The sequence below is a fragment of the Brachionichthys hirsutus genome, chromosome 11 (genome assembly GCF_040956055.1).
Source record: "Brachionichthys hirsutus isolate HB-005 chromosome 11, CSIRO-AGI_Bhir_v1, whole genome shotgun sequence".
NCBI lineage: Eukaryota > Metazoa > Chordata > Actinopteri > Lophiiformes > Brachionichthyidae > Brachionichthys > Brachionichthys hirsutus.
The window spans coordinates 6,430,917-6,442,329 of record NC_090907.1 but is presented as its reverse complement, the minus strand read 5'-3'; the positions used below and the strand labels follow the sequence as shown (position 1 = coordinate 6,442,329).

The 11,413-nt window shown below is 41.7% G+C and overlaps 1 protein-coding gene across 1 annotated transcript; it reads left to right on the top strand.

The window, feature by feature from the left end:
- The first annotated feature begins 562 nt into the window (after window positions 1-562).
- On the top strand, window positions 563-3,043 carry c18h3orf33 (c18h3orf33 homolog (H. sapiens)). Its single transcript, XM_068745639.1, has 5 exons — window positions 563-699; window positions 923-982; window positions 1,599-1,758; window positions 2,349-2,509; window positions 2,626-3,043. Exons 1-5 carry the CDS (start codon window positions 589-591, stop codon window positions 2,878-2,880), a joined length of 747 nt encoding a protein of 248 aa, XP_068601740.1. The 5' UTR covers window positions 563-588; the 3' UTR covers window positions 2,881-3,043.
- Window positions 3,044-11,413: the final 8,370 nt, after the last annotated feature.

The window sequence follows — 11,413 nt, the reverse complement described above, 5'->3', positions numbered from 1 at the left end:
CAAGTAGCTCCGTGACTTCACAGCTCACAAGATGAGAGCTCCGGTGCGTCTGTCATCCGGCCAGTGGTCAGTCATCGATCATGTCTGTTGCTAAATATATTTTAAAATCGCCGTTCTGCTCCAAGAAAACGGGAATCCCTCCTTATTCATTTGGAGGTCTTTGTTCTGAGCATGATCCAATAACAGGATCATTTGATCTGACTCATTCTTTTACAGTGTTCATTGACATATGAAGTTATCGAGGTCAAGTTTTGCAGACAAAGATGATATTTATTATAATTGAGAAATGTTTAATGCAGTGTGCAAAAAAAAAAAAACATTTGTCTGCAGTTTTATTGCTGTGATAAAATACACAGTGGTTTTTAATAACTTTGATATTCCTAATATAGAATATTGCAAATTTGTGGGATTTATAAGATGCATCATATTTCATTGCGTACTTTAACATCTCCCTTGTCATAACACGTCAGGCCACAGGGCGGCGACAGAACGCTCGATAACCTCATGCAGGCCCCGCCCACACAGGGCGGGGCTTCAGATGCATCGAGACATGTCAACAACATGCCGGAATCTCTCCAAGAAAAAGACATGGCAGAGGAAAGAAGTGACCGACAGCACAGAGATGGAGGAACTCGGCTGTCTCATAACATCCTGTCTTCAATATCTCAGTTCGCAGATGATCATTTAGCAGTTGTACGGGTAGGGAGCCTCATTTGGAAGAAGCGAATGTGCAGTGTGGTTACTTCATAGCCCCGCTGTTCTCCTTTCATTCAATGTGTTAGAAGTTAGTAGCCTATTTTGTGGGGAAATGTGTGTGTGTGTGTGTGTTTTGTCACCATTGGATCTGTCTAACGCTGTACTGGAGTATCACTGTCATCCTGTCAACTCCAAAGCCTGAACTGCTTTCTCTTCTTTCACACAGAGCATAAGCACCGGGCTGGCAGTTGTTGGTGTGGTTCTAATATCAAGGAGTATGAAACTGGTAAGAGGGAAAGGCTCAAAAGCTGCTTGTTTCACATTAAATATTAATTTATGTTATAGATTTCCCACATGCTCACACAAAAAAGCTGCTGCCCTTTTCTGTTTCAGGCTAATCTTAGACTGTCCCTATGGCCTATAACTGATTATTGGATTCCTTTCATGGCACATATTCAATTTTCTCAAACAGTCAAATGTTAAACTATGAAGTACTGCAGTTTAAGCGAAATTGACCACAAAAAACATCCTAAAATTTTGTGCATTACTGAAAAAAAGACAAATTTCACACTTTTAGCTGCATCCACTCCAAAAATGAACAGGTTAGGGTTAGGGTACTCGATACATGCCAAACTGTCTGCCAAGATTAATCAAAATATGTTGGACAGTTGATGTATAATGATGGAAACAGTGGGAAAAAAAGACATGTCTCATAATGTTAGACAAAGCAGAAAAAAATACCTTGATCTGATCCTTTATAGACAGATCTACTCTATGAATTTACTGGGTATTGCCCTGGTATATGCACCCATATTGTTTTAGATTATGTGTATGGAACAGAGACCCATTACCCATTAGTGTCACAAACCTTGCCACTCGTGTGTCTTGCTCTGCCTCCTCAGATGACCAAGTTTCAAGCAGTGTCTGAGATCCCTGCTCATTTTATAGAGAGGAACGTCAGCCTTTGTGGGAAAGTTCATGCCATCAAAGGAAGAGGACTAGAAGTGGAACATGTCCCGATTCACCTGCCAGTCCTCTCGCCGTTGCTTTCAAAATACAGACGTAATGTTGGCCGTTCCACTGAGCGGAATCTTAAAGACATGCACATGTAGAAATGTTGAAAAGCATCTTGTACACCTCCATACACAAGAATAAACGATTGGCTTATTGTTTATTCATGAGAGTAACTTATTGCAAACTTAAATCAAGCATTGCATTCTTTATATATAGCAGTGAATTAGCAACTCAAGTGAGAAGGACTCACAGGGGCAGCAATTTATAATATCACCTTTGTTCCTCTTGACATGCTAAACCTTGTAAGGCCTTTTGCTGCTGTAAAAATATAATTTCCAGGCATTTATTTCACATAGGTGAACTATTTATAGCTATTCTAATTTATATAGACGTTTTAGTAATCAGTAATGAAGGCCCAGTGCTGAATTTAATTGTTTTTACTTTCATAGGAAGCCAGTGATTATAAATAACACATTCTCAATGTGACACATTTGCTACCAAAATCAAAGTCCATGTACGCCTTATATCATAATTGTAATCAGTAGTTTACAAAATGGGCTTAAATTACAGCCACACAGCTGTCACCTTTAATGTATTATTGTAACTTTAAAGGCACATTTCTTCCCTCCCTTCCATAGGTGCAAGCACTTCCCTCATGCTGGTGCATCTTGCAGGGGTGGAGTTGACTCCAGAGGGAGGATTATGGCTCCAGAAGAACCTGTTTCCTGTTCAAACAGTGAGGCTCAAACTTATCGGCAGAGAGGATGACCAGCTACACTGTTTGGTGTTTAAAAGCAGGGTGAGGCGTCTCTTAGTAGTCAAAAGAGAAGGGAGTTGTAATTAGTTTACATATTGTCAGACTGATAGATGCATTCCATGATGTCACGTCCTTGTCCTCCCTCTCATCTCCAGCAGAGGTGGATGTGGAGCTACTGTATAAATGAAGAGGTCCTCAGGCTCGGCCTGGCTCGCACGGCGCCTGTTGCTGGAGTGTTGCCTGACTCTCGCCTCTACTGGCGTCTCCACAAGCGGCTGCACAGGGCAGAGGTCAGAGCTGAGAGAAAGGGGCGGGGACTGTGGAAGCAGGGCAGCCTATGGGAGAGGGTCTCCAAGGCTGTCGGGGACAGCGCTTTCTTCAGACTAATGAGGAGGATCTTTAAGAGGATGTGATGGAAGCTTTTTGAGTTCTGAACAATCAAAGCACGACACACTTTATTTATATTGTGTACCTTCTATTGCCAAATTACATATAAAAACCCAAAGGAGCTTTATCTGGGAACAGACCACAACAAAGCCAATCCATCACTTGTCTGTCATGTCTGACATATCAGTTAAAAATGAAGAGTCTTTGCATTCCGTGTTGCACAGGTTTATTGTGTCTTTTTTACTTTGCTGTTGATTAAAAAGCTTTGTAATGTAATTTCTGTCATATCTAATCTTTCACTTACCTCACTAAACCACAGCTGAGTGCAGCCGTGTCTTTTTATGTGTGTGTGTGTGTGTTTGGGACACCCCGATAAAACCTGAAAGGCGGGGAGGGAGGTATGTTAATGGTCTTCAAAATGGAAGACTGTCCTTTGCTGAGACCAATGTTGCTATAGAAACGCCAAATGTGAAATACAAAAGAAAGCAAAGGCTAAACCCTACGTTGGCGGCCTTCAAACCCCATGGGAGCCCTACATGTTGTGTGTATGTGTGGGGGCCTCGCGTACCAATAAAGAGGGCCCTTGTAGCCATAATGTGACCATGGCATTTGAGTATTTTGCATTGTAACAGAACAGAAAGAGACAAAGTCGACAAACTGCAGATACATTTCCATAATTATAAGACATCATTGCATACAAGAATAAAAAAATACACTCGAGATGAATGATTTTTTATGTGTTGATTTTGTCACAGAGATTTCTAATCAGAGAAAGTTCACTTTCACCATCACACCTTGTGCCTCAGTTTGCTGATGCAGATGCTTCGCCCATGTAAGGCAGAAGGGGGGGGGGGGGGCAGGGCAAGGGAAATGAGGCCAAATTGTGTTGTGTGTTCCATGGGGTGCACGGTGCGGGGGGGGGGGTCATCAATGCTTTTAGAGCTAGTCCTGAAGTAGTCAATCCAATGAGCACGAGGAGATTAGTGCAAAATGGAGGAGGGTCAAAGGGGATTTTTGCTCTGAGCACAAAGGCAGCAGAGGAGGAGTCATGGTGGAAAGGATAGGGAGTGTAGGAGAGGGGGGGGGGGGGGGGGGGATTCAGCTATCCTCTCCTTTGTTGTGCAAATGCTACTAGCAACTGCTTCGGCTGAGATCACTTCTGATTGGTGGACCGGTTTAATTTGTAAGGTGCATTTCAGGCTGATGGCTGTTGCTGCCAGACTTTGAACTGTCACTGTGGGAGGAGTGGGAGGGAAACCACGGAGGAGACAGGGGACTTTCTCAAGGTAGAAAATAAATAAGTGCTTTTTTTCCAAAGAGGTTTAAATATTTAAGATGTTTTTGTAAAGTTTTGAGACAACTGTAGAATTTTTTGCGCAATCTTTGATCAGTATTTGACTGAAGATGCCCAGTATTGATAATATATTGGACTACATAATTTAAATTACTTGCATTCTGATCCATTTTAATTTAAAAGCAATATTTATTTCTGTAAGTAAGATCAAACCTTTGTAGGAATATATCAAGAAGATTTTGGACCACTTTATTGTCCATCATCTTTTAAAAGCTTCAAAGCAACACGATGATTAACTAAAATCCGATAAAATAAAATAAATGTTCATTCAATTAATGTTCATCCATAAGGTATATTTAATACCTTATGTTCTTTCGTAGAACATAAGGTATTAGAATAAGGTCACAAATGTCAAGTGGTAACAAGGATATCAGCTTACAGAGGTTCATCCAGTTAAACTGCTTTTCATACACAGTCATATCTTTAGGTTGTTGTCGCTTCGGTTCGTTAATTTGAATGAACAATTAACGAATAAATGAATGAGTGAGGGAACAATCTCTTTGCCTCTCTTGTGGAAAAGTAGTCCACACTGAAATCCAGTCCAGCTTTTCCCTAAATCCACTGGTCCCACACCAGCAGTAGTCATTTGAAAAGGCAGTGATGCAGTGGTGGGTGCTTGCCCACACCAGTCAAACTGTAGAGATCTTCTCTCATGAAAGCAACGCTGCTGGGAGGATCACTCCATTCCTGCCCTCTGCCATGGACGCCTGCTGCCCCGTGGACTCCTGTTCAGGTGAACGCGGCAAGACTTTCTGAGGGAGCCGACAACTTCGTTTCAAAATCTGAAACTAAAGTGACAGAAGTAAGAGAGCCTGTGAAGTGAAATGTGATAGACTGCCATTGTTTTGTTTTTTTAACTCACCCTGCAGACATTATAATATATAGGGTGCATTTTACCAACTTTCAATGCTTGTTTCTTATATTGTGCAATTTTATTATAACTGCAATTTTCTGACAAATGGATTCTGCACATTGGCAGTTACTTTGACTGTGCTGTTGGTGGAAAACTGTATATGATGTGCAGTTAAGTCCCTGCATGTGGACAGATGCTCTTTAACAAGAACTCAAGACCATGGTCTTTATCTTTATTGCACCACTTCAGCTCAGGCTCCAGCAGTCAGGTTCTGCACACTTTGTTGCTTTGAGGTCATAAGATCACCGATGTTATAGTTGTCATGTGCTTTCTTTTCTTTTCTTTTTGTTATACGAGTGAATTATTAACCTGTGTAAATGTTGATACATCTCCTGCCATGTGCGTTTCACATTTTGGAGCTTCTTTCCATTGTGCTTGAACGGAGATTTGAAGTAGAGCAGCATAACAAAGGCCTTTATTATACTCAGCCGGTAGCCATCCCAAGAGAGAAAGAGCCGAGGACACCCCCCCCCCCCCCCCCTTCCTAGAGCAGACTCCTTGGGGATTTTTTTTTAAATTATTTTATTTGACTGTAGTTAGCTGGGGTGTGAAGGGGAAAGAGATTTAAAGAGACGGGTTGTTTGGGTAAATAAAGTTTAACTCTCCATCTCTGCTCCTGTCTGATAAACTTTAGGATGCATTGTCATCATCTCATATAAAAGAGTGTCTTTGTGAGGCGGTTAGTGAGGCTTGTATGTAAACTGATATGTGCATGGAGGCCTCAGGTTGAAATACTGTCACTTTTAGCGTGTGGATTTGACTGTTTCATTGACTTTAGCTCTGTCATGAGATTTGCTTTAACTTGCTGTCACAAGAAATATTCACTTAACAACCGTAACACAGGTTAGATATTCCATTATACACACACACACACTGTACAGGCTGTGTGTGTGTGTGTGATGGAATGCATCAACCGTAAAGTGACTCTCTTGTTATTTGGTGACTTGAAGCATTGTGGACAGTGTATCAGCTTGCTGGTGTAGGGTTGTAGGAGTGGAAACATGACTCTTTGTGGGTGGCATGATCCCTCATGAATAACTGAAGTTTGTTGGTGGAATGGAAGCGAAAGGATTCACTGACAGAAGACAGAAATATAAAAGCATGCACTCTAAGAGCAAAGAACAAGACGTGATGTGTCAGACACCATCCATCCCAAGATTACATGCAGATGAACAAGTTTCTCTTATTGAAGAAGAAACGATAAACGGTCTCTTCAAATCCAAAACATGAGAGTGAAAGTAAAGGATGGGGAGTGTCTGCTTGAAATAGATCTGGGGGTTTGATTTATGATCCACCCAGGTAAGAGAAGGCGACCTCCCCATGTGTTCTACCACACACGAGCACACATCATCACAGTTTAACAAATAGTCAAATCAATAGCATCAAGATGCACTAGAAAATATTTCAACATGAACTGTATGCATCAAAATGTCTGCGATGTTGATTAACCAGTTTTCACCTTTGTTCAATAAATTTATGACTCCTTAATGTTAATAAAAATGGCTACACTGCCCTCTGCAACTCAACGTTGACCCCTAAGTGACCTCTCCGCCTCAAAGTTTACACTATCTCTTTAGACAAAGATCCTACGACTTCCTTCTCTTTCCTTTTAACAGTATTTTGCCTTCTTTACTTCCATAAATTCATGTATTGTTGAACGTGTGAGTTGAGGATCTCCCGGGTTCAGGAGGTTATCTCTCTCTTCTGATAAGTGCTAAACAAACAATTTCAAGCTACTCATTGACTCACTTCTACAACGAGACGTTTTGCAGGGATCCTCTCCAGCAGTGGGAGATGCATATGAGGCAACATTAATGAAGGATGCACAAAGTCCTGAGTCAGTTGCTTATTGTTTAAAAAAAAACTACAATTAACAATTAGCATTCATGGCAGCGGGTCACATAAAATAGAACAACCACTGTATATCTCATTAATCGTGTACAGATTGGGTGCTCTTTGGCAGTTTGGGGTGACAGATGTTGCTTTCCTTTGTCCATTGTCCTCATACATGCACATATGAAGAATTATATGTCATATATAAAAGGCAAACTGAAACACAGAACAGTGATTTATTTTAACTACTGTTCATAATTCTGCCTCAGATATAATACTGCAGCGACGGAAGAGACATAAATGATGTCAGCTCAGGCCAAGAAAAGCATAAATCTAGCGGCGTTTCAACCAGGAGGATGAATTACGTTTTAATGTAGATATAAAATGGGTTTAAACTTTATTGTAGGTGTATTTCAAACAGATCTCCTGAGCTGTCAATACCAATGGATAATTTAGTAAGATCTTTAAGTGGATATCTCTTGGCAACATATATAATTAATTATATCTATTTATTATATCTATCAGTGTCTCAAGGTGGGTAGCCCTTTACTTTGAGCTTTTAGTGTAATGAAACATTTTGTTTGCTGAACGTCCACCTGCTCTATATAAAAAGGTCCAAATGTTTGAGTGCAATTTGCTCATCCAGTTGGCTTCCTGCATCAGCGTGGGGCCCGTCAGCTCGTATGAAACAGTTACGCATTGCTCTCCTGTCTGATGCGTTTGGCCTGTAAAATAGAAATAGAATAGAATAGAATAGAATAGAAAGCATTTATTGTCATTGCATAGTGGCTACACAATGAGATTAGGAGCGCTGCTCCGTCTGGTGTCTAAAAACAACATAAAATTCAAGTGTCAGGCAGGGGAAGCAGAAGAGCTAAAACGATTTGTCACACATTTCATATTGTATTACTCCTGTTTGCGTTTAGTCTACTACAACAGCACTTCAGGCTACAGGGCAACGTCGACCTGCTTCCTTTTGAGATCCTGAGATAGAGTAGCTCATCTGGCACTGAAACAATCATTTTCTAAGCTGTGCTCTGTGGCCTGACAGGCAAGAAAGAACAGTCTGTACTCCCTTGAGGTTTGGGATATCCTATAGATGAGAAGGCTACTAGTGTTACTTGTAATCAGAAGAGGAGAGTCATTTTCCAATTCCCAACATGCACCATGTCATTATGAGATGCTGGTTTGTGCAAGCTTAGAAATAATTCAATGATTACCACAATAATATGGAGAATATGAATGATGATATGCTACGACTACATCTATGTACCGTATTGTGACTGAGCAGCATTCATGCACTCATAAAGCTAATTAACACGAACATTCCAAAAACATCTTGTTGGCATTTGACTTTAATGGATTCATATAATTGAGGTGCATTTTGATCTGTCATTAAAGCCGCTCAAACAATATCTCCAGTCATCTCCCTCTGCCCAGCTCCTATCTTTAATTTGGGCTCTGTTGTGAAAACAAACAGTAAATGAGAAACATCATTCCATAATTAAACAGCGATCCACGAGGGGCCGTGCTCCACAGAGGTTCAGAGGAGCGACGAGCAGATTCAGCACAAGGTGAAGCAGAGTTTAATGAATTTGTAGAAAGGTTCAGGATGGCTTTCAGAGAGTATCGTGCAAAAGAAAGACAATGTTTTAAAAACCTTTGAGCCTGTGGATGTGAAGCAGACATTAAGACAAAGCTTTATTTTGCACCAGAGAGCTGAGAATGTAGTATGAGCAGGAATATGTGCTGTGAACTTTGGAAGTGTTTTTCTCCAACATTCATAGTAAAAGTAAACATTTTTGTCTAAAAGTTTTGTTTTGGCTTCCTCTTTTTGAAATTTCTGAAATAAAAAGTATGAGTACGAGTACAGCTTAGTATAAATTCAAGAAAATGTACAATGTTGCTGGTTATATTTTATATTTGAAAGAAACACTGCTTATATAAAATCGAAATATAGTGAAAGAGCAGAGATTTGTTGCGTTGTGTTTTATTCTGTACAATGCTACAATGGCAACCTGAATAGTGTTATTCAGGTTGCCATGGTTTCATATGATCTGCACATTACATGCATCTGCCATTTAAAAGGAAGAGGGCAGGGTCACAGTAAAGCACCATCACCTCAAAGAAAGACAGCTGACCCCTGAGCCCTACTTTTTTGACCAGACACTAACTTTTCGGGTCAGTCGGCGCCATGAAACAATAACTGTCCAGAGGCTCCGAGTCTTTCCAGATCAATGCATCTCCTGTGAGTCTGTGTGTGAGAGAGATGATTTGTGTTTGTAGTGGGGGGGGCAGTAAATCACAGAAAGACAAAGCAGCAACAGGTGGGGAGAAACTCAGCAGTGGAATTGTCAGGAACGAAAAGTGATCAAGAGGATGTGGCGGAAAATTGGGAATCCGGTACTAATGGTAAGGAGAAACAGAGAGACGACAAATGAGAACATGTGCAGAATAAGAATTCAAATCAAAGGTGGTAACAGGAAATAGGCTCTGTTAAGAGCTGCAGGGAAAGGTGTGTGTGTGTGTGTGTGGGGGGGGGGGGGGGGGGGGGTAATAAGTAAAGGTAAGACTGCATTAGCAAAGAATATCATATTTTTTCAGAACAAAAATGTTCTTCTTTTGAACTGCATTTTATGCAATTTGTCTTTACTTTTGCAAATACACAGTTGTTTCCATAACAAATATTATTTTTTTTCTTCTTTTTTTACATTTCAGATTCATTCAATTCCAGTAAAATGTTTTGACCTCGCATTGAAATTCTCTTCCGCCTTCATAGGTCATCCAGTGAGTCAATCCTGCAGTGCCCCTCCTCCTCTCACCATGAGCTCCCGGGTGATGAACAGAAAAGGAGAGCCACAGTACCGCCGGCACTTCCTCACAGACAACAGCATCTTTCATGGTAAATACCAGAACCAGGCCCACAATAGCATACTGCAGCGAACAATGAACAGTATGTTATTTCTGATAACTGTAGGTCATTGCGATGAACAGTAGAGGGAGACTTGTCTCCACTGCTGTGCCTATAGACAAGGCAGCAAGATGTTGCGACAAGACGTTATTGTAATGGAATACAGGCCCAACGCCTGCGGCAAGGCTCTGAACTATGTGTGACAAGAATGAAAAACAGTTGATTTTTGTGTGTATGTGAAAAAAGACAAGCCCTACGCAGGTGCTCAGCAGGCTGCTACACCTGGCATATGGAAGATTAGATATTAGTTCTCATATGGTAAAGCTAAACATTCCTCTATGCGCTCAGTCTGACCTCTGTGGCTGCCACACCTACAGCAGTATAGCCAGCATCCACACCCGACCACCGTCACACCAAGTGGATCATTTCATCCGACTTGCTGCGGATGATTGACCAGAACAATCCCGTTAGAACAGAGGAGGGTGCTTTGAAAACCTTCATGAGAATTTCATTCTGAATACATTTCCTGAAGAAAAGTCTCATGTCTCATGCCTCTAGTTCTTCTCTCATCGCTATGAACATGCGTCCCTCCTTGTTGATGACAGTGGCCTTGCGCTTTTTATTTATTTATTTGAGTGTGGAGGTTTATTTTATTTTATTTGTGCATTTACTTTTTTGTGGGCGGTGTGTATAAGCTATCCACTCTGATCACTATAGGTGCGGCAGTGAGGTTTTGCGCATGAATCAAAGTGAACGATCACAGGAAAGCCGCGTACGCGCGCGCGCACGTTTACACATCAATGAACTGACTGTGACGTGGGTATTCAGGCGTGTTTGAGTTCTATAGACACAACGCTAAACGACTGGATAACCTGCGTCTAGGGGGGCAGGTGCGTGGGATGTGTCTGCTGCAATCATAAATTAAACGGTCTTAATGCGGACCAGTGAGCGCGACTAATCTGAGCGCTGAAAACTTTCTGATGGGAATTCACACACATTAAAAATCTTAATAGCTAATTAAGGTTTACAGAAACCTGCGCTGTCTCGCCTTCTGTTGTCTCTCGGGACGCGCAGCGGGGGGAGCATCCCCATATTTTAAGTCGCCTGTTAAGACAGAGATAGCCAGATGTGCACGGTTCGGGTCGGATTTCTGCAGAATTCAAAGTGTCATCCAACAGCGGGAACCAGTCTGTAGAGCACCGCTGGTGAAAGGTCCAAATGTGTAACTGCGGCTCTGCCAAAGCGCAGAGTGTGCGACAAATCAGTTTTGCGCGTTGCTTCTGTGTTGCGCGGAGGGAAGAGGTTGTGGGCGCAGGAGCTGCCAATGTCTCGACTACTGGATCCACACACCACAGACCACACAGACAAGGGGACGCTGAAGAGCGGTTTGATCCTGCATGCAGGGCAGGCGCGTAAAAAAAGTGGCACTTGATCACGGTGGCGCATCAGGTGAACGCCAATTGATTACGGAGGAACGGACGAATCGGGAATGTTTTAGTTGTACGTCAGGCCGTTATAACTAAGAGACAATAATGTTGTCCAACACGA

Excerpts from the sequence above, each read along its gene's own strand:
- c18h3orf33 (XM_068745639.1), top strand. The coding sequence starts at position 589 with ATGGCAGAGGAAAGAAGTGACCGACAGCACAGAGATGGAGGAACTCGG. Across the intron at positions 983-1,598 it reads TATCAAGGAGTATGAAACTG|ATGACCAAGTTTCAAGCAGT; the intron begins GTAAGAGGGAAA and ends CTGCCTCCTCAG. Across the intron at positions 1,759-2,348 it reads GTTGCTTTCAAAATACAGAC|GTGCAAGCACTTCCCTCATG; the intron begins GTAATGTTGGCC and ends TCCCTTCCATAG.